The 19668-nt window shown below is 36.8% G+C and overlaps 1 protein-coding gene across 1 annotated transcript in view; it reads left to right on the forward strand.

Moving 5' to 3' along the window:
• SDCCAG8 (SHH signaling and ciliogenesis regulator SDCCAG8) overlaps positions 1 to 19668 on the forward strand; it is a 107137-nt gene that overhangs the window by 47252 nt on the left and 40217 nt on the right. Inside the window, exons 14-15 of the mRNA XM_085056698.1 lie at positions 11815 to 11942; positions 14048 to 14156. Of these exons, the coding sequence (XP_084912824.1) occupies positions 11815 to 11942; positions 14048 to 14156 (237 nt within the window). The remainder of the gene's footprint in view (positions 1 to 11814; positions 11943 to 14047; positions 14157 to 19668) is intronic.

The following is a 19668-nucleotide window of genomic DNA, read 5'->3' on the forward strand; positions in this document are numbered from 1 at the left end:
TTGATTAATTTTATAAGGGAAGGAAAGAAAATGTAAGTGAAGGAGTAAAGAACAAATACACTATCAGGTTAATTTTGAACATGAAAGTGTTTATAAATTATTACTCATTTTTAACTAGTTTTAACATGGTTGACAATTGTATTTATTGTCCTACAATAAATATTTCTTAAGGAAAAGGCAGTTATACATTTTCAGATTTTAGTATTAGATTCATCTAAATTTTTCTTCACGGCATTTAAACTGCAACTAGTCACATCAATGATCACATCAGGTTGTTGAGGCAGCCAAATTGCTACTGCATGTAGAGTGTGGTTCAGGAGCAGTGACAATACTTAAAGCGCTTTGGAGCGAGTAGTGAATTCAGATGAAACACTGAAGAGACTAACTGCTGTAGAAAACAAACATCTTTATAAGGTCTTTGTTTGGAGCAGTTATTATTCAGCACTAACAGTAATAAGTTTATGAGTGTGTATCAAATATTTACTTTGGTCTCATTCAAATTAGGTTTTTTATTTGTGTGACTAATGACAACAGGATAATGATTTATTTTTTTGAACCAAAGAAGTCTTTCAGATACATGTATTCAAGGCTGCTGAATTTTTTGCTGAATTTGCTACTGGAAAAATGGTTCTGATTTTTATCATTATTTCTGACTTGTTCTAAAGCTTTTCTCTCAAGTACATTGAAAGCTTGTTTTTACAATAAGCTAAAATGTACTTTTTCTGTCAGCACTTGGTATTTGTGTGCTTCAACAATTTTAAAAGCTGTCTTGTGCTTTCAGAAGTATATTCAAAGTTGTTTATTTTGTGCAGTCACAGCGGGTATTGCGGGTATTTTTTTTGCTGTGCATGATTCTGCTCCTGAAATTTTAGCCTAGAAAAAAATTCAACAGAGAACCCAAAAAAGTCCTCAACTGGAGGCCTTATCCAACTTCACTTTGAAGAGCAGCAGCCTGTAGGTTGTCATTGCTGGAGAAAGTAGCTGGTGGATGGAGGGAGGAAGTAAAAAAAATCACCTGAGCACTCCAGCCTGGCTGCTCTCCTCAGCCCCTTGCGCAGTGCCCTTGTGCCGGTGATTGGTCAGGAGAGGCTGAGCTGGGAGATGCCTGTCCTGAGCGAGCAGATGAGCTGCTGTCGGCTACTTGACAGGGCTGAACTCCTTGCCCTGGCTGTGCTGGCAGTGTGGCAAGGTTAATAGTGGGCTGCTCTTGGTTCTCCCTGTGGTTTTGGTGGTTTGCATATCAAACTATGGTGTTGTAGAAATAGGAGCAACTGTTCTTGATTAGCTTCTTCTTGTTGGTCAGTTGTGTTTTACAGGGTTTAAATCAAACTGGGAAATAAAAGCATCTCTGTAGTCAGGTGGGACACTGCTGGGTATTATTTTTGTTCCAGAGTTCCTCTTCTGTTTCCAGTGCATTTGTTCATCTACATATAGTTTCCTATGGAAGAAGACCATAGCATAAGACACTTCCTTGCAAGTGCAGGGACTAATCCCCATATAAGGGATTGATCAGTATTAAGTTTTTATTCAGCTAAACTTATGCAGTATTTGTCAATGCAATTTTCATTAGAGTCAAATTCAGACCTAACATAACTATAAATGCATTTCTGCTAATGAGATTGGATTACCTCCTGGATTTGATCCCAGAAAGCTTTGCTTTAAATTCATTTTTGGTAAAAGGGTAATAAAATGGGAGGTTGGTTGTAATTGCTTACATAACTTCAAATATGTATTTTATTTTTTGGTATTGTATTTAATCTTGGTGAAAGGTTATCTCTTTTTTTAAAGGGATACCCAAGGTACACAGTGAAATTGAAGGTATATCTTATTCTAGAAGAATGAGACTGTCAAAGAGGGTAGTTAATAATTCAGGAACTTTTAGTTATCAGAGTGTATTTCTGACAAGAAATATGGACACAGGAATTGCTAAAAATAATGTATCCTGTTGACAATATGAATTTAGTCTCAGCCCTGACAAAGAATCTTCACAATTTGCCTCAATGTGGAAGGCAGTATTCTAACAAAGAGTTGCATATGTGTGTTTCATAAGGAAGAAAATAAGAAAAAATATTAAGGATTTTTTCCTTAAATAGTGTTGCATGTGAAACATCAGTAGGTAAGGTAAAAAAATGCTGCAGATTAAATAATTTAAAATGAATGCTGTTGCCCACTTAAAGGTTTTACTGTAAACTTACTCATTCAGCTGTTCTCATTCTCTCTTTGTATTTTTTGTCAATATCTCTGTTACATAGTGTTAAAGTGAGAGTAAAAAGCTTTCATTTATTATTTTATTTGTAATATTTTTATGAGCCTTTTCCACTTCTTTGCGTTGTTCTGCAAAGTCTCTTTCAGATTGTGCTAGCCTTAGCAAGAAGGAACAGATATATGTATTTGGAGAAAAACACGTTAGCTCTTGGAGTTAACAAATAATGATTAAAAGCTATTCTTTTGCTTCTTATTATTTCTCCTATATTCCAAACTGATCTTCACAAATACAGGACTGTAAAGAACTTCATCTGCTGCTGGTTAGCAGAAGTGGATTTAAATCTACACCGACAGTTCATTTGACAATGACCTTGAGGGGCTTTGCTTCTTGAAGAAGAAAGCAGAAGCTTGCGGTAAACAAAGTTCACTTCTGACAGATGGATTGAATGACAGAAAGGTTGCAAGTGCCAGAATAGCCCTGGCAGAGGAGGAAATGTTCAGTGGAATCCAACAGGAGAGGAGGTGTGAACAGGTGCAGGGTTGCTGACGGAAGGGGAACCAGATGGAAGGAGCCAGAGCCAGTTTATTTAAAGGAAAAGGCAGAAAACACTGAAAGGCTGTGCGATCAGTGGCTAAAAGTGTGCATGGAAGAAGGTAAAAATTCACAAAGCAAAACTGCACAGTGGGATATCTAGCACTTAGCATAATGGTAGTAATTTGTGAGTTTCATTTTAAAGTTGCTATTGAAATATGTTTCTCCCTTACTCCTGACAGCATAAAGAAAAGAGATTTATAACCTGTCCAAAAAAACCCCAAAACAATAAACCACCACCAAAAACCTCAACTGTTTTAGTGCCTGTCCATTATTTCTAATACTTATGTGCAGACAGTTACAATCAGGTTAATATAAAAATTATGCCACAGCTATACAAATGAATAAAAGGCATGTAAAGCTGGATTTTTAATTTTTTTACTCACCTGTTTGTATCTAGCTCCTGTGGCATGTGGGCAGATGCGCATGCCTTTCATTGGGATGTTTCTGTAACATGCAGAGCAAATCAACAACTGTCAAGTACAATGTGATGTTAGCATAGTATTTCTCATCTTTTTAGCTTTTGGTCATAAGTCTGTCAGTTTGCTGGAACGTGTGGTATCTTGCTGTAGGATGGGGTAGAAGTCTAGCTTACCCTAGATCAAATTCCCTGAAAATCAAATATTGTCTTTCAAATTGTCATCCTGAAGAGTGCTTTGTTCTGTCAAATGGTTCTGCTTCTTCCCAAGCTGTTATTGTGAGGCTTGGTCCTTTGGAGGCAGGAAAAAAGCATTCCTCAACTTCTCAACTTCAGCAATAGTTGAGGAGCATTATCAACTTCCACAAATCAGGTCTGTGGCAGCTTAAGAGCAGGTTGCATGTCCATACCTAATGTGTGTGAAAAATGCAGGTAACTGTTGAGCAGTCACTCATAGTGCATCTGTGATCTACTGGATCATTCAGCTGTGCTGAGCTGATCTGGATCAGGTGTGAGCACACAGGCACTTTCCTTTTTAATTAGCTAGAGCATGCAATGCCGTGTTTATGCTGACTTTATGCCAGCTGCAGGAAGGACAGATGATACCTGATTCAGCATAAAGCTTGCTGGTACAAAGTTAACGTACCAAAAACATTGGGTTTTTGAACAAATTTAAATTGGCAGAGTGAGTTCATAGCAGATCAGGTCTCTGCATCATTTAGCTGCATCATTTTTTGATTCAATGGTAGGAGCCTGATGGTTGGATTTACTGTATTAACAAGCTGAGCCTTGGAGTACAGAGTCACAGTTATTTGAACCTGATCTAAGTCTATGCTGAAAAGGCAAGTCCCTGGAGTGGTAATATATGGCTATGTCTGGGTACATATTGCCAGGCCCTTGAATCTGCTGACGCTGGAAGACAGGCACCTGTGTGATCAGGTTGTTCAAGGAGTTAATCAGATTGAAAAAGAATAATTCCTTGAAGAATAAGTTGTGTGAGTGCTAATTATGAGAGGATGAAAAGAAGGACCACACCTCTTATACTGGCATTGCCTGGCTTAAACGTGTCCTAAAGCTGCATTGTAAGAGGCTGCTGGTGCCAAATTGAAGAATCACCATAAATCAAGAAAATTGCTCCTTTATTTTAAATATAGGGGAAATAATTTACCTAAGTTTGTGTATACAAAATACATACCTGTAAAAATCTGTGTCAAGCGATTATTTCAACATACAGACATTTGTAAAAGGTGCTTGTGGAACAAAGAATATTCTAGAGAAATGTGAGCAGAATTGGAGTACTAGGTCTGCGTACTAAGACTTCACAAAAATCACCTCTTCCTGTGTTGTATCTCCCCATGCAGCTTCTCCTCTGGTTTTAGTTGTATCTATAAGGACTGTTAGCCAAATAGTTCACAATCTAATGGTGATAATCATGAGAGGATGGGTATTTACTTACAACATATATATCTTACTGGAAAAGCTTATAAATGTGCCAGAAAAATTAGATTTTGATTCCAAGTCAATATATTTGACCTGAGATGTTAATTACTGTTAGAGATGCTTTTTTCTTCTCTAACACTGAAATAGAGGGAAGCTAATGATAACACTTGGCTATGACTTGGTATACAGAGAACTATGCAGATTGAAGTTATTGAGGAACTGGTTGTTTTCTGTATATATCTTGAAGGCATAGTGCCAAAAGAGTAAAATCATTTTATAGGCTAGGTGTTTGCAAATTCTTACTGTTATGCTGAATGTAAAGTAAGAAATCCAGTCCTTTCATTTTGTTAACTGACCTCACAGATAGAGATAGAGATGGAATATATCATCAGTCACATATCTACTCAAGTTAACTATAATCAAAATTGTTTATTTCATAGAAACTTCCATAGGAGTAACACTCTGTGTCTATCTGTTCCTATGCTCCTACAGCTTTTTGTCTTTCTCATGCCCATTAATACCTCCAGTTAGTGGAGATACCTTTTAAGTAGATTTTAAGCATGGCAAGCACCAAAAAATAAGAGTAGGAATTTTTTTCACATGCAGCCATTAATGTATAATTTCTCCTGACACCTCAGTGGGGCTTAAAGGGCAAAGTGGAAATTTTAGACTTACGTGTTTCATTGTTTCTGTAGAGCTCATTAATACATAAAGTGGAAATATATGTAAAAGTTATAAAGCAGCTCCTGGTGTGGCTACATTCTAAATAAAGAAAGATGGTAAAATCCAGTGGTAACAAGAAAGTTATATGCACTGATTGATGTTTCATCAAAATTTAAATTGTCAGAAAAAAATAGAAAATAGTATAACAAGTTGTCATTACTTGAATTTTGGGAGTGGGGATACAGTTGTTATGACAAGTTACCTGCAATTTGGGGAAAATAGTTTCAAGCTAATTTGTCAGCTAATTGTGGTTAGTCTCTTGACAAAGTTGGAAATCTGTACAGAGCTTAATATTTTCTTTTTTTGTCCCCCAAAAGTGTTTCTGGTTTTTTGAGGTGTTTTTTATGGAATAGTAGTAACAGTCTGCCAGAGTTGTCTTTTCCAGCCTTTCTTCTCCAGTAGGATAGATTAATTTAGTTGGTTCATTAACATACTTTAAATGTATTAGTACTTTTGAGTTATTTCTGTAGCACCTTTTAACTTCTAGGTCCATATTTAAAGAGCTGGATCAATTGGAATGCTGAATTTTTTATCCCTTGACCTTTACATAACTTTTCTAATTGCTTGCAATGCTTCTCGTGGTTCTCATTGCTTCTCATAGTTATGAGGAGAAAGCTCTGACATTTCATTATTTCAGGAAATCCTGTATTTCACAACTAATATAAGAAACAAGATTTAACTTTTGTTTGTTTGATTGGGTTTTTTTGAGTCTCAGTTTTCATGAATAGACCCATATGTATCCTGAACAATGATGCAGTCCTTCAAATCCACCAATTAATTTAATAGTTGGGTTTCTTCAAATTTTGACCATGCAAATATAGATTTTACTGAAGCTCACCAAACACAGTGTGCTGGCTGGGGCAGTTTCCAGAAACTTGAGCTTTCTGCTGAGAAGACCTGGCAGCCGACTCCAGAATCAGCATCCAGTCAGCTCCCAGAAACTGACAAAAAGAGCAACTCAGTGGGTAATTCCCTCAATGGGATACAGGAAGGGCAATTTTTCAGCTCCTTGGAAGGGTTTAAAGAAATGACCTGATCATGGTGCTTTTAAAAGATATTTCAACATAATTCTTGCAGAAGCATGCACACATACATATTTTTTATTTATTTTTTGACACAAGAACATTCATTTCATGCCTTTCTTCTGCCTTGTAAAAGCACCAGGAGCCATAAAATCCAGTGAGGATTTACACAAGCACTGAAAAAAATCAAAACCTTTATTACAAAAATTCAGATGGCAAAAAAATCTACAGTGTTTAATAAGAGGAAACCACTAAACGCTGTCCAGGTATGGCCTCATTCAGAGCAGCCATAAGTATAAACAAGGTCCTATTAGATGAAAATTTGTAGGCCTTACAAAGGAAGATAACCAAAACAGTTAGCGCTAAACAAAAGGCTGCTAGAAGCGTGATTTAAAGAAAAGGGAGAAATCTTGTGACCCTGAGCCTTCTTACTGAGTTGATCCAACCACATGAGCAAGGCACATGCTTTAGAGCTCTGTTAATTTAGAAGGGTTGGAAAGTAATAATTTTGAATCATAGCTACATTTAAAACCAGCATGTACCTATTTACCTGCAGAATTACAGGTCTTACTGTGTTGCATTTTCTTACTTGAATGTTGTTTGAAAATAGTTAGACTGGATAGCATATGATAAAACTCAATAAACACATTCTCCATTATTAGTAGCTCAATGGGATACTGCAGTGCTGTTAAATTGAAAGGCTGGTCTGAAAGGAGTTGCAGAAGTTTTACATTAATAGAGAGAATTATTTAAGACTATTCCTGGGGAGAATGACTTCTTGGTAAATTGTATTTTTTTTTATGTTTGTAGACCAACCTTTAGGCTTGTCTGCTCATCTGAAAAAAATAAAAAATGAGCCCTTATTCTTCTGTGTATGACATACATACAAAGATGCATACAAAATACAGGGGGAAAAAGTTTGTGAAGTGTGATCTTATTCTGTATACCTTCTCTGATGACCTTTGTCATTGTGGGTTTTGAATAGAGTCTGGTAATAAAGTTAGAGATAGCAAAAATTTTTCTCATGTTTCTCCTTAGAGAATAGGGCAGGTATTGTGACATCTTGATTCAACTTTTATACTTTTTTTTTCTTTTTATCATGAATGTGTGATTTATTTGGTTGGGTTTTTCTCCTCCTATAGCCTGAGAGAAGAGCAAGAATATACTCTGATTTTCCGTTCTTCCCTTGACACTTGCAGCTGAAATAATAAGATAAAATAGCCTATAAGAAGGTGATTCAGAAAGCTGCTTGTAATGGACAATCCACTAGACCTATATCGTGGAAAGCTTGCAAAGTAGACTGCATAAAACTTTGCTAAGCCTTTGTACCCAAAGTTGTTTGGTCTTTAGGGCTCCTAACACCTGTAGTCTTTCAAGTCCTACTTTCAAAAGCATTTTAATTTGTTTCAGTGCCTTCATGCCAGATTTTACTAAAGATACCGGGAATAAAATTCTTGGGTGATTCCTCAAAATATTTTCAGTTTGGTAGAAAAGCTTCTGCTGTAAATTGATATTCAAAAATACTGGGAGAGAAAGCTCTTTTCTTCTGAAAGAGCTGAGGGAATCTTCAGCTGAGCTGATTTGTTGTGCAGTGGCTCACAGTGCTGGCCCACTTGGCTACACGTTGTCTAGGAAAGAGGTCTGTGCTCGACCACTGGGGCATGTGGTAAAAGCATCAGTGTTAGGCTTGACTGGTCCTCCTGCTGTCCAAGTATGAGTGTGGGTGCAGAGTTCCAGGACTGGTCATCATTTAGACAAGTCTTGTTAGTTCAGATAGCGCAAGCATTTGGAACACTACATGCTAGCTACTCCTTAATGATTTATGAAGTTCCTTTTAAAGTAAGTATATATGAAAACGAAAATGCTTTATAGTTGTATTTTTAACTATAATTAATGTGAAGTGAAGATGTCAAAAATAATGCTATGAGAACCTCTTGTGTATCACTGAACTGAGATAATTGCTAGAGTATTTTAATTTGTCCAATTAAGTTCATAGTCCTTACTAATGAATCCATTTGCTTTTTTAGAAATGCCACATGTTGATCTCGTGGAAAAATCAAACAGTCAATATAGGAAGCTTGGTTGCTTCAAATCACAGTTGCTTTGCCAGAAGATTTGCCAGAAAGCCTGCAGTCAGAGGCCTGATTCTACATTATAATTCTACATTAATTCTACATTAATAATCATTCTGCATTTTTTATTTTTGTATTTTTACTGTTACCAAAATGAAAAGACTCTTTCAGATATACCTACTGTTGAACTGTGTAGTGAAATTCAAAGTTTTATCAATCTATGTTCTGTTCTTATCTGTTCAAAAATGCTATCAATTATGTAAAATATGACTTATGTCACTAGTCTTCACATACTTACTTTTTCTTTACTGCAAAGCTCTTTGGCAGAGAGTGGACCTCTCTTGTAAATGGATCTGTGATCCAGTTTTTGTTTCTTAGTGGTGGGAAAGGTGTTTTGAGTTTGGGGGTTATTTTGGTTTGCTTTGGGGTTTTGTTTTTTTATTAAATTTGATGGCTCAAATTCAGTCATACTTTTATGTTAGCTTTGAGATCAAAGTGAATTTTCACTTCATTTGCAGCAAGGATTTTTTTGAAGTTTGCCAGTGATGGCAATTTTCTTCTTCCTGTGCTATAAGCTACAGTTCACAGTCCCTTTTGTTTTGTCAAGAGTACTTGAAAAGCGTAACTTGCATGCACTGCAAACCAATATCCAGTTCATTGAGATATGCAAACCAGTTAACTGAGTTAACCATGGCCATTGACAGCCAAAACAGAGACTTGAAACAGGAGGGACTAAGGACTGTTTCCTTCTGTCTACAATCCATAGATTTTCTGAAATAAATTCTTTCACAATTCAGAGTAATTGGAAATAGACAGTGTTAAAGCTTTTAAAATTCCTGCAGTATTTGATGGTTGTAGTAGGGAAGTTAGCAATAGATCCTGAAATCTCTTAGGCTGCCTTCTGCATGTTTTATACTTTGTCCTTCTTTTTTTCTCTGTATATATGTTGGGGAGATTTTCTTTTGGAGGGCAGGGAGATTGAGTTTAGAGAACAGGGAAGGTGTCAGCTCTAGGTGTGGATGAAGCATTTACCACTCCATTTAGACAGCATTGGCTCCAGGGTGTTTTTTCACTCCTGAGCAGTTCTAGGCACCTCAGATATTGCTCTGTCTGGCACTGGATGTGTTTTAATCCCAAAATTTTTTGAGTTCGAAGAAGCTACTCCCCTATGTAAGAATTACCTGTGTATTACTGATTTTACAATTGAGCTGTTAGCCACTGCATAAACTCATCTTCAACCACCCCATACACACTTCAGCCATAGGGCACTCACCACACATCCATGGTTTCTGAGCTTCTGCTAGTTTGCTCTATACAGTAAGTGACACAGGTGAGTGGCTCTTTTGGATAGGTCCAGTGTTTCTGGTGGCAGTAGATTCTCTATTTATTTCAAACTTGCTGGCTAGCATGTGTTCATCAGGAGGGGCCCTAGCGATGAGGAATGGACCTTCACAGGCTTGCCTTGGTAGCTTGAGCTGTGCAGCTTGATACATGCTGAAGGTTACCCCCAGCAGAAGGCCAGCCAGCCAGCTGTGTGCCAGATGACAGCACAGCACCCAACTGCACACAGCCATCTCACAGGAGAACTATTAAATAAAATACTGTGCTACTGACAATTGGTTTAGCTGAAAGTGTCAGAGGAATGTGTGAGGTGTTGGTGGCTTTTTTTTTGTTTTGTTTTTTTGAGCACTTCAGTGCTTATGGCAACTGTCTGAAGGTACAAAAACATTTGTAAAATAAAGGGGTTTGCACAGACTGCTTTCTGGAAAATATGGAAAAAATATTCTTAGTAATACTTTCTGTATTTGGAGCTTACACTGGAAAAAATGATGAGAGCATCTCTCCTTAGGATAGCCCCTATATGGTTATAAAGCAATTCTGAGAGTGGTGTGATAAAGTGCCATTCAATATATGAAATTTCCTTTAAAAATGTGCTTTTGTTTCCTTAACGCTCCAATATTCTTGCTATCTAAATGTATTTGCTGTCTTACCTCAGAAGAAACTGCCTGTGATTTCCAAGGGAGTTTTGCCTAAGGTAGGGCTTGAAACATCAGGACCAGGAATTAGTGTAATGTGACCCACCATTTGTATTGCTTTGGGGTAAATTTGAGAGAGAAGATTTAACATTGTGTGTGTCATGCTGAGATATTGCAATATCTCGGATGGGTTATTAGGCACCAATCCAAAGGTTAAGTGCAGCAGCCACATGAGATGTGGCTTTATCCTTACATGATCTGTGCCTGTGTTCTGTTTTGTAGTCCTCTGAAGCAGGTAATATCCCTAGAGTAAAACATTTTTGTAAGTCTTTCTTGAAACTTATCCCAAGCTATTAAATGTCATTTCAGTAGAAAGGCGTGTGCTTATGTCATTTGAAATCTAGAAATCAATCCTTGTATGTGTGAACTCACTGACGTTTTAAATGTGGATCCCAACATGCACCAGATAAATATTCACGACCTTTGGGAAAGTCTAGATGTGAATTTGTAGTTCAGGTTCTTTTCTAATTTATATGCATGTGTCTTTTTGGGGTTTTATTTTCCACGCTGTTTTTGCTTGGCTTGCATTAAATAAAATGCTTCAATGGAGTGTGGTAGTCTAGCATTTGTTTTGCCTCAGGAGTAGATTGCCCCATCTTGCATATCTGGTCAAGTAAATTGCTCTCTTGCCTGCATACTTCAATAATAGTGCTCGGCTTTAGACCTTCCTGTACAACCCCCCAGTGAGCAGAACCACAAGGGGCTGGGCCTGTGCAGTGCTAGCAGTCTTCTCTATTGTAATGGATGCATTCATCTCCTATTTACATAAATTAATAGTTAAAACTTGTTTGTTTGCTTAAGAAAACTCATTAAGCTTTCAGAGTAGCTGTATCAGGAGCACTGTGGCAATCGCTCCCATTGACTTATCTCCTGCTGGTTCACTGGGAACCAGTCCATCTCAGGGTCAGGTCCCTAAACTTCATTGCAGAGTGAAACAAATAGCATTTAAAAGAAAATGCAAATAATATATTCTATGGAAAATGGATGTTGGTGAGGTTTCTTATGAAAAAGAGGTTGTGTTTAAGATTTTTAAAAATAAAATCCTAATTTTGTCTGCAAGGCCAATTTTTTCTCAAGAAATAGATCATATTTTTTATCCATTTTCTACTAGTCACTGGAGAATGTTTGACATTGTAAGAGAAAGGTCAGTTTGTACAACCTGAAGTGGGAGGAGAATGCTTAATGTGAAAAGCGTGGCCAGATTTTTTGTTATTATTATTTGAATGTTCTGCTTTACCCTTTTAGTTTATCCTCTTCAGTATACGATTTTTATTTTTCTTTTTTCCTATCTTTTTTTTTTTTGCAGATTGGAGAAAGAGAACATTCAGCAAAGCATTAGCAATGAAGCAATGGCCCGAGCCCTTCAGGCCCAGCAAAGAGAGCAGGAGCTGACACAGAAGATGCAGCAAATGGAGGCCCAGCATGAGAAAACTGGTAGGTGGTAGGGAAAGATTAGAGCCTGGGCACTCACTCACAAGCCAGGCCCACGCCTTACTGTGAAATGACATCAGGAACACCTGTAACCTTTGGCTGGCCGAAGGGAGCAGATGCTAACTACACCGGAGATTCCGAATTACATATTAGTTAGCGTTTAAAAGAGAAAATGGAAAGTATTGCCCACTGTCTGTTGATTTCAGAGTGCTGCTCTCACATCTGCTGCACCATCTGGATTATGAGTTTATTTACCTGTGTTCAAGAAACGTAAAGCTGAGAGAGACCACAACAAAGTAGAAAAACAAAGGGCTTGTTTTTGGCTGGATTTTCAGGCACACATGTTATATAAAGAAAATAGCATCAGAAGCTCTGCGGGAAATGCTCTGAGCTTACAGTTAAAGTCTCCTGAATAGCATTGAACAGTTCCCACAGTACACACATTATAGCTACTCTAAAAGCTTAATGAGTTTGCTTCGGCATCCAAACTGGAGAAAAGCTTTAGCCATTAATCGGTTCTTAATTCACTGTCGCAGCTGGATGTAATTCACTGGCTCCAAATTGATATGTTCCTTTATTTAATCTTTGCAGCCTCAAACATTTTTAGCATTACCATGTGCCCCCCCCACATCCTCAGTCTAGAAGAAAGATGTTTAATCCCTTGCATACTTCAGGTTCTCATAATAGGAGACTTCACTGCATTGACTTAGCCCATCAATAACATCTAACTTTAATCTGGAAGTAAAATGGATTTTCCAAACAAACAAAAAAGAGCTTTTTGTAATTATGAGGTACTATGCCAACAACATTAATAGAGGTGCCTATTATAAATATTTTTTAAAAAGGAATTTTTAAGAGATGAAATCTGTAACCCATGAGCATGGAAAGGAGGAGGAGCTTCAGCTGTTATGGAAGGATATACTCATGTGGGTAAAAAATGGTATTTTGTTAAACACCAGTCATGCAATACTTTTAGGAAAACTATGTAACATGTATTCATCCTAAGCAGTGTTGGGTAGTCTGTAAGGTAGCAGGCGTGTTTATATATGTTACTCAATTTTCTGCCTTTTCTTTTTAGTATTATCACAGTACTAGAGGACCTTTGCATGGGTTCAGGGAATGCAAGCAGCTATGTTATGGCTGCTGTCTACACTGTAGGAAAAGAAGCTCTCAGAATCATTCTTCGCTCCTTTAGCCAGCACATCTGCATATGACCATGTGTAGTTTTGCACAAGAGAGAAGTAATTTATTCTCCTGGTGTATAAATTGTCCCAGCATACAAAAATGAAACAATATTATGTCTGGGTTTGCTTTTATACATCTCTAGTAGGATAAGAAGGAGATGAAAATTATAGTAATTTATAATCTATAGAAAGAAAACCTTGTTTATTATGACCCTACACACATACAAGGAATTTGGGTAAGAGTGGTTATGCTTTCTCAGATTTAAAAGCAGAAATCAAGAAGCATCATGTTGCAGTATCTTCCTTTTGAAAGAATAAAGATTCCTGGATTGTAGGTCATGAGTTGAGGTGCAGCCCAAACTGATGGTAACTGAAAATTAATACATAAAATTATTTCATTCCAACTGTCACTGGGCAATAAGTCTAAATCTCATCATTTAAGAATAAAAAATTACATTATTCAGGATAAGCTCAAGACCCAGTAAATAAAAGAGCTGTTTTTTTAAGTAGATACTGAAATAAGTCTACAGTGTGAGCATTTGGGTTGCTGGTGTATCCTCTGCACCAGTTGAGCAAGCAAAAGGCTGCTAAAGCATGGCTTGCCAATTTTATTCCTCCTAGAAATGTCAGTGAACTTCTAGCTAAACAGCAAGCCCACCAGATTAGATATCTAGTCTTCACAGTGATTCTTCTTTAACAAGACCAGATTCAGTGGCAGCATTGCTTTAACACTTTAGCTAATTCTGACAGAGAGCCTTAATTTGGTAAGTGATGATGTCCAAGTAGCTGAAGTTTAAAAAACATTTCAAAACTAGAATGAACTAGAAGAAAGAAATTAAATATATATTTAGTAGGTTCTATGTTATCTATAAATTTATATAATTGTAAAGCAACTTTATATTATTATAATTTTATGGCTTCTAGTAGAAGAACTGGATTCATTGCTGACCTCCCAGAATACATTCATAGCAACACTGAGGGAAGAATGTTGTGCGTTGGCAAGGAAGTTGGAAAAAATGTCAGAAAAATACAGGTTAGTATATTTTTCTTAACCTGTCCCGTTTATTACTAGGACATGCTTCCTTATTTTTTTATTTGTATTTTAATATTTATTACTATTCATTTTCTCCCAGGTATTACATATCAGATCAGATCATATAAGATTATATTTCTGGCTATTAATTCAAATTTCTTGGACAATTCCAGTGCAAAAATTGCATACTGTTTTCTTCCTTGTGTTCATATTCTTAATATGAAGAGTAGAAAATAGTTTAAAAAACTACAATTCAAGTTTATCTGAAGTCATATGAAAAATGCTAAAAATTTAATGATGTCAAAACTGTTGTCATTTTAATTATTTACTTGAAGCTCCTTTCACAATACTACACTACACACTGAATATTGTCTGTGAAATAATTGTAATCAAAATTACTTGTTGATGCTCTGATTCTGCTGCTCCTTGGTATAAATCAATAACAGATCTAAATTCAAAGCCATTAAAAACTGAGGAAGAGAGCAAAACCTTGAAGTAAAAATAATTTAAAGAAATACAAAGCTGTGAAGGTATCTGTTTGGAAGTTCTGTAGGACAGAACCGTCTTCTAAAGAAAATGTGAATTCTGTAGTTCTGTAGCAGCAAATAATTTGATTTTTACATTTTTAAGTATGAAAATAGTACCTGTTGAAACTTTTTGTAGGGTTCATATTTAGAGTGGTAAACTGGACTTCAGTGGAGAGTTGGCATTCTGTAGCTTCTGTAAATTACATGCAAAGTGAATTTGGTAATTAAGGCTAGAATTCATCTCATGGCAGAGGGGAAGTAAGGAAAACACTCAGCAAAGATAGAATTAATTTTCAAGATGGGATTCATATTCTGCTTTGTAGATCTAATCATTCTCTTGAGGTATTGTAGAAGAGGCAACACTCAGGGAAAGAGCTCATTCACCCCAGTATCCTCTTCCTAGGAATGGTCAAAGGGCAGTGATTTAAGTAGATGACAGACATATATATATATATATGTCTGCAATAAATAAAGATGCTTCCCACGGTTACTGCCTCCACTGCCCTTCCCACTTTCCACTGAATATAAAGTGTTGACTAGCTGTTAAGTGGCTGAAGTTGGGAGATAAATCCCATCCAGAGTGTTTGGGGAAGAAATAGGAAACTTGAGGAGCCATAAGCTATTTTCCTGTGCAAATGTTGCAATGGGTACTTGAGATAGACACAAACCGAATTTTTCTTATGAAAAAGCAGAAGATTTTGCATTACTTCTGCTAAAATAATGCAAAATCTAAATAGATTCAAATCACATTATTATTCCAGCAATAAAAAACCACACAGACTTTGTTGCTAGAGCTCACAGTCACAGACTAGTAACTGTAAAGGATGAAGGAAAGACAGAAAACATACTGTGAAAACACATTATTCTCTGAAAATAAATACTAGAGATTGCCAAGTGTTTCTCCACCTAGTAGCATTAGCTGACTATGTCAAGGACCTGAAAATGGGAAAAGGAGCCCTCTTGCATCTCCAGGAAGTGGTATATTTTACACAAGAAACTGTAAAGAAGGATGCATGAAAATGGTTCTGAGAAGCGGTCCTAAAATAGCTTGAACTTGCCTTCATTGGAGTGGGAGCTGCTGCAGTCAGTTACAAGGATGGAGAAATAGGTAGAGACAAAAAAAAGAAGGTAAAATGAGAACAGAAAGGTGGAACTGGGGAAGGTGGAAAATGACAGACTAATACAGATGGCTTCAGAAAGTGATGTGATCAGGAAATCAGATGCAGAAAATTATTTTAGCCAAGTTCTAAATGCATGATTAGCGTGTGTCTCTCAGTAGCACCTCTCCGAATGGCAATCTTCATGCTCGTTGTGACTGGATGTAGTGTAAAACCACAGTTCTGGGACAGAATACTGTAGTTTTGTCATCTGGAAAAGGGTAATAATTTGGGGAAGATTTTGTAACTTAGTTCTCATGTACATTAATAAAAGCATATCACAAAGAAGCACTGTGCCCTATTTTAATGGAAAATATTTTTCCATTTTTCCCCCATATTTTTGACCTTACCATAAACTGAATTTTGGACCTATATGTATGTTTTCTTCCTGTACTTCTAGAATCTTTGTACCTTTTTTCTATGGGTTTAAGAAATGTATGCTACCAATACCATTATTCAATTAGTGGAATGCTCAAGCTCTTTTAATAACAGATGCAATAGTAAGTTTATTTAAATTTTTTTTTTGTTTGATAGGAAGTACCCATTTTTAAAAATAAGACACATTTCAAATTTATCTGTGACAACTGATTCGTAAAATCTCAGTGGAATGCATCTGAATGGCACATATATTTTTATATTTAATGCAGGTTTTCTGAGAAACTAAACTGAAGTTTTTGTGTTTATATGTAAGCTGGAACCATTTTTTGAGCTAGTCCCTACATAGAAAGGCGTCAGAAAGACAATGTCAGACGAATTATAAACCCCTCAAGCTGTGCAGAAAGAAGATAGTGTCTGTGAAGGTTTTGGTATGCATAGGCATGTTTAAAAATATAGTCCTTTGTTGATTTCTTCTCTGTTTCTCTCTTGTTTTGTTCTTCTTTTTTTTCTCTGATTGTCACTGTCTGAGTTTCTAGGTTGTAGATTAATGCTTAACACTACCCACTGTGTATTTGTGATTTGCGTTTTGTAATTAAGGGGAACAATGGGAGTCCATTGGGTCTCGTTATATATAATGGTTGGTTTAATTTGTTTCACTTCTATCTTGTTAATTGTAAATTGATCATTAAGATTTGAATTCTAATCTGTCACCAGGGTTGTAAGTATTGAAGCTAGAGCAATGATCCTGGTTTTAATCACTGATGATGAGAAACAAATTTTATAATTTTGGTACATATTGCAGTTCATATATTTTAACACTGTATTTTATGGTGTTATAAATATTGTTAAATGACTTTTAGTGTAGTTTTACTGTTTGGACTATAATGTATAAATTATATTACTGGTTTGGCAACAGTAGGCATCCAACTGTGTGAGTTTAATTGAAGTAAAGAACACATACCCGGCTGAACTATTTTTCTGCATGTTTGGTTGACTGCAGTCATTGTGCTCAATACCAGGAGTGAAATGTTTGTTGAAGGTAGCTGTATGAAGATGGGAAACAGTCTGTCTGAAGGTTCAGTCATTAAAATTACAGGCAACAGTACTGCATCAGCAGAAAATATTTTAGAGTGTGTATTTAATTTCTGTGCAAGTAAACAATTGGTTCTAAGAGCAGTAAAAGGCAGTGTTTAAAAAACACTGAAATACAAGAGCTAGTTCAGAGGAATTAAGGCAGCATTGCCACCTTAATGTTCAGAAATCAGCTCATCCTAAAAATACCCTAAGATTGATTTTGAATTGTGACTATTTAAATTTTTCTCTTTTATTTGCCTTTAGTACTTAAGGGTTTTGGAGGAACCTGTTTGGGGTTTTTTCCAAGACTCTTCCAGCAAAGATGGTAGATAAAACCTTAAACTGGTTTTTAAATAGAAGGTGGGGTAGTTAAATGGATCCAGAAGTGTAGAGGGGTTTTTGTTGCTGTTGTTGCTCCTGCACCCATCAATTATTTTTGATATAGTGACAAGTAAATGAGATTTGGCAAAATCTATTATGCATCTACTTACAAGCATGCATTTTACATTTTCATGTGATGTAGATTTGCTCTATGTAGTTTCAAAATAATAGTGATTTCATACAGGTCATTTGAGTGTATCAGATCTCAGAAGCACACACAGATTCGTGAGTGCATGACTTGTGGGGCCAGCCTGAGTCTGCAGAAGTGCACCTTCCCGCAGAGTTCAGCTCAGGTGGCAGCCCTCCAAATGTCTGCACGCTTCAGTTTCTACTGAGTCCACCACAGCTTATTGCTCAGGCTGTTGGACCCAAAGTAGCTCTTGTGGAGCAACATCAGCACATCCATGCTGCGTCCTTCAGTTGTGCTGGAACTATCAGACATAGTGATTAGTGCATAGATTTTTCTAATTTGCCTCTCCCCGGCACTATGAGTTGTGATGAGTTGAACTATCTCTGAAGTTCAACCCGGTGTGCTTTGACCCTTGCCCCCCTCTCTTTTCCTGCTGTGACACCTTGGGAGCAGAGTCATTCAGAAGCATTTACATAGGACTGGTCCTGCCTTTGGCTGGATGGAATTGTTACTCCTGTATAAATGTGCTTATAGCATTCAGTACAGTTGTCAGGCTTATTACAATTATGGTTGGTTTGGGGTTTTTTAACACAGTTTGTGAAGTTACTTAAATATAACATAAAATTAGCTGTCCTATCTTAAGCTTTGGAAACTGAGGTGAATGAAAAGTATGCCTAAAGATGAAGAGGGAATCTCTGACAAGTGATGATGGAAAACTCTTGGTGTGCAGTATTTGTATTGGACTGTTGTTCTTTCTTTAATGCAGACTCACAGGAACCTTTCAACATGAACCTTAATAAGCATGCTGTCATTCATATGTGCTGTCCTTCAAAACTTCAGTGTCATTAAATACTCGAGTGTTAGTGGTTAGACTCTTAGTTACCTGGAAAGGACAGTGTGTAAATAATGTCATAATTGGAATGATTTTTTTTTCCCCTGAGTTCACCCATAATTACAAAAGATGTTTTAGGGGAAGACAACACTCATAACATGCTTCAAAGCATCAGGCATTTAGAACTCTATTTTAGAGATTAGAGATTATGCTACTCATGTTTTCAGTGAATTCATTACTTACTTTTGTTTCATTATTTCATTAATTGTCATTTTCAGTAGCACTTTGGATTAGGTTGATTTGAATTACTTGATCTTTCCAGAAGACTTTGGGCACCTTCAGATGTGATGGAGATGAATAAGCCCTTGTAACACTTGGAGACTATTATCACCTTGAGAGTTGCTTCTGCTCTTCCCATGAATGACACAGTCACATATAAACACAGAAAAAGAAGCAGGATCTCCCAGTTGGGAAACCCTACAAATGTGATAATTTACAGTATTCCTACATGGCAAATGCTGTTGCTGAATTTTGCTGGCAAAAATGGAATGCAGAATTGAATGTAGTCTCTGTTATCACTTGGTTGGGTTTTGTTGCATCAGGTCTATTTGAGCTGCTCTGCAGTGAACCCTTGCTTTTATCCACTGGTTGTCTGTCTTACAGTATCAGTATCAAGTACAGACTGCATTCACATTGTGTGATAACAGTTGGTCCAGCTGGCGATGCTTTGTTAATGCTGACATTTAAGTTACTAGTATTTCTGTAAAATGATCACTGGAAAAATTCAGTTTCTGCTACCTTCCTGTAACATCCTGCCCGCTGTTACATACCCATCCAGGAAACTCCTGTGTGTTGAAGTTTGATGTACAGATCTATCAGCACAATTCTGATGTATTTGTCTGTGATCTTCCTTAATAGAGCTGTAACTCTCAATCTAAATTCAATTGCATGCAGTCTTGGTCCAAAGTTTCCCTTGCTAAATTCTTTTAGATTCACAGATGATACCATGCATTGTTCTCTATTTAAACATGAA

This window comes from Lichenostomus cassidix, chromosome 3 (genome assembly GCF_008360975.1).
Source record: "Lichenostomus cassidix isolate B80296 chromosome 3, HeHo_3.0, whole genome shotgun sequence".
Classification (NCBI taxonomy): domain Eukaryota; kingdom Metazoa; phylum Chordata; class Aves; order Passeriformes; family Meliphagidae; genus Lichenostomus; species Lichenostomus cassidix.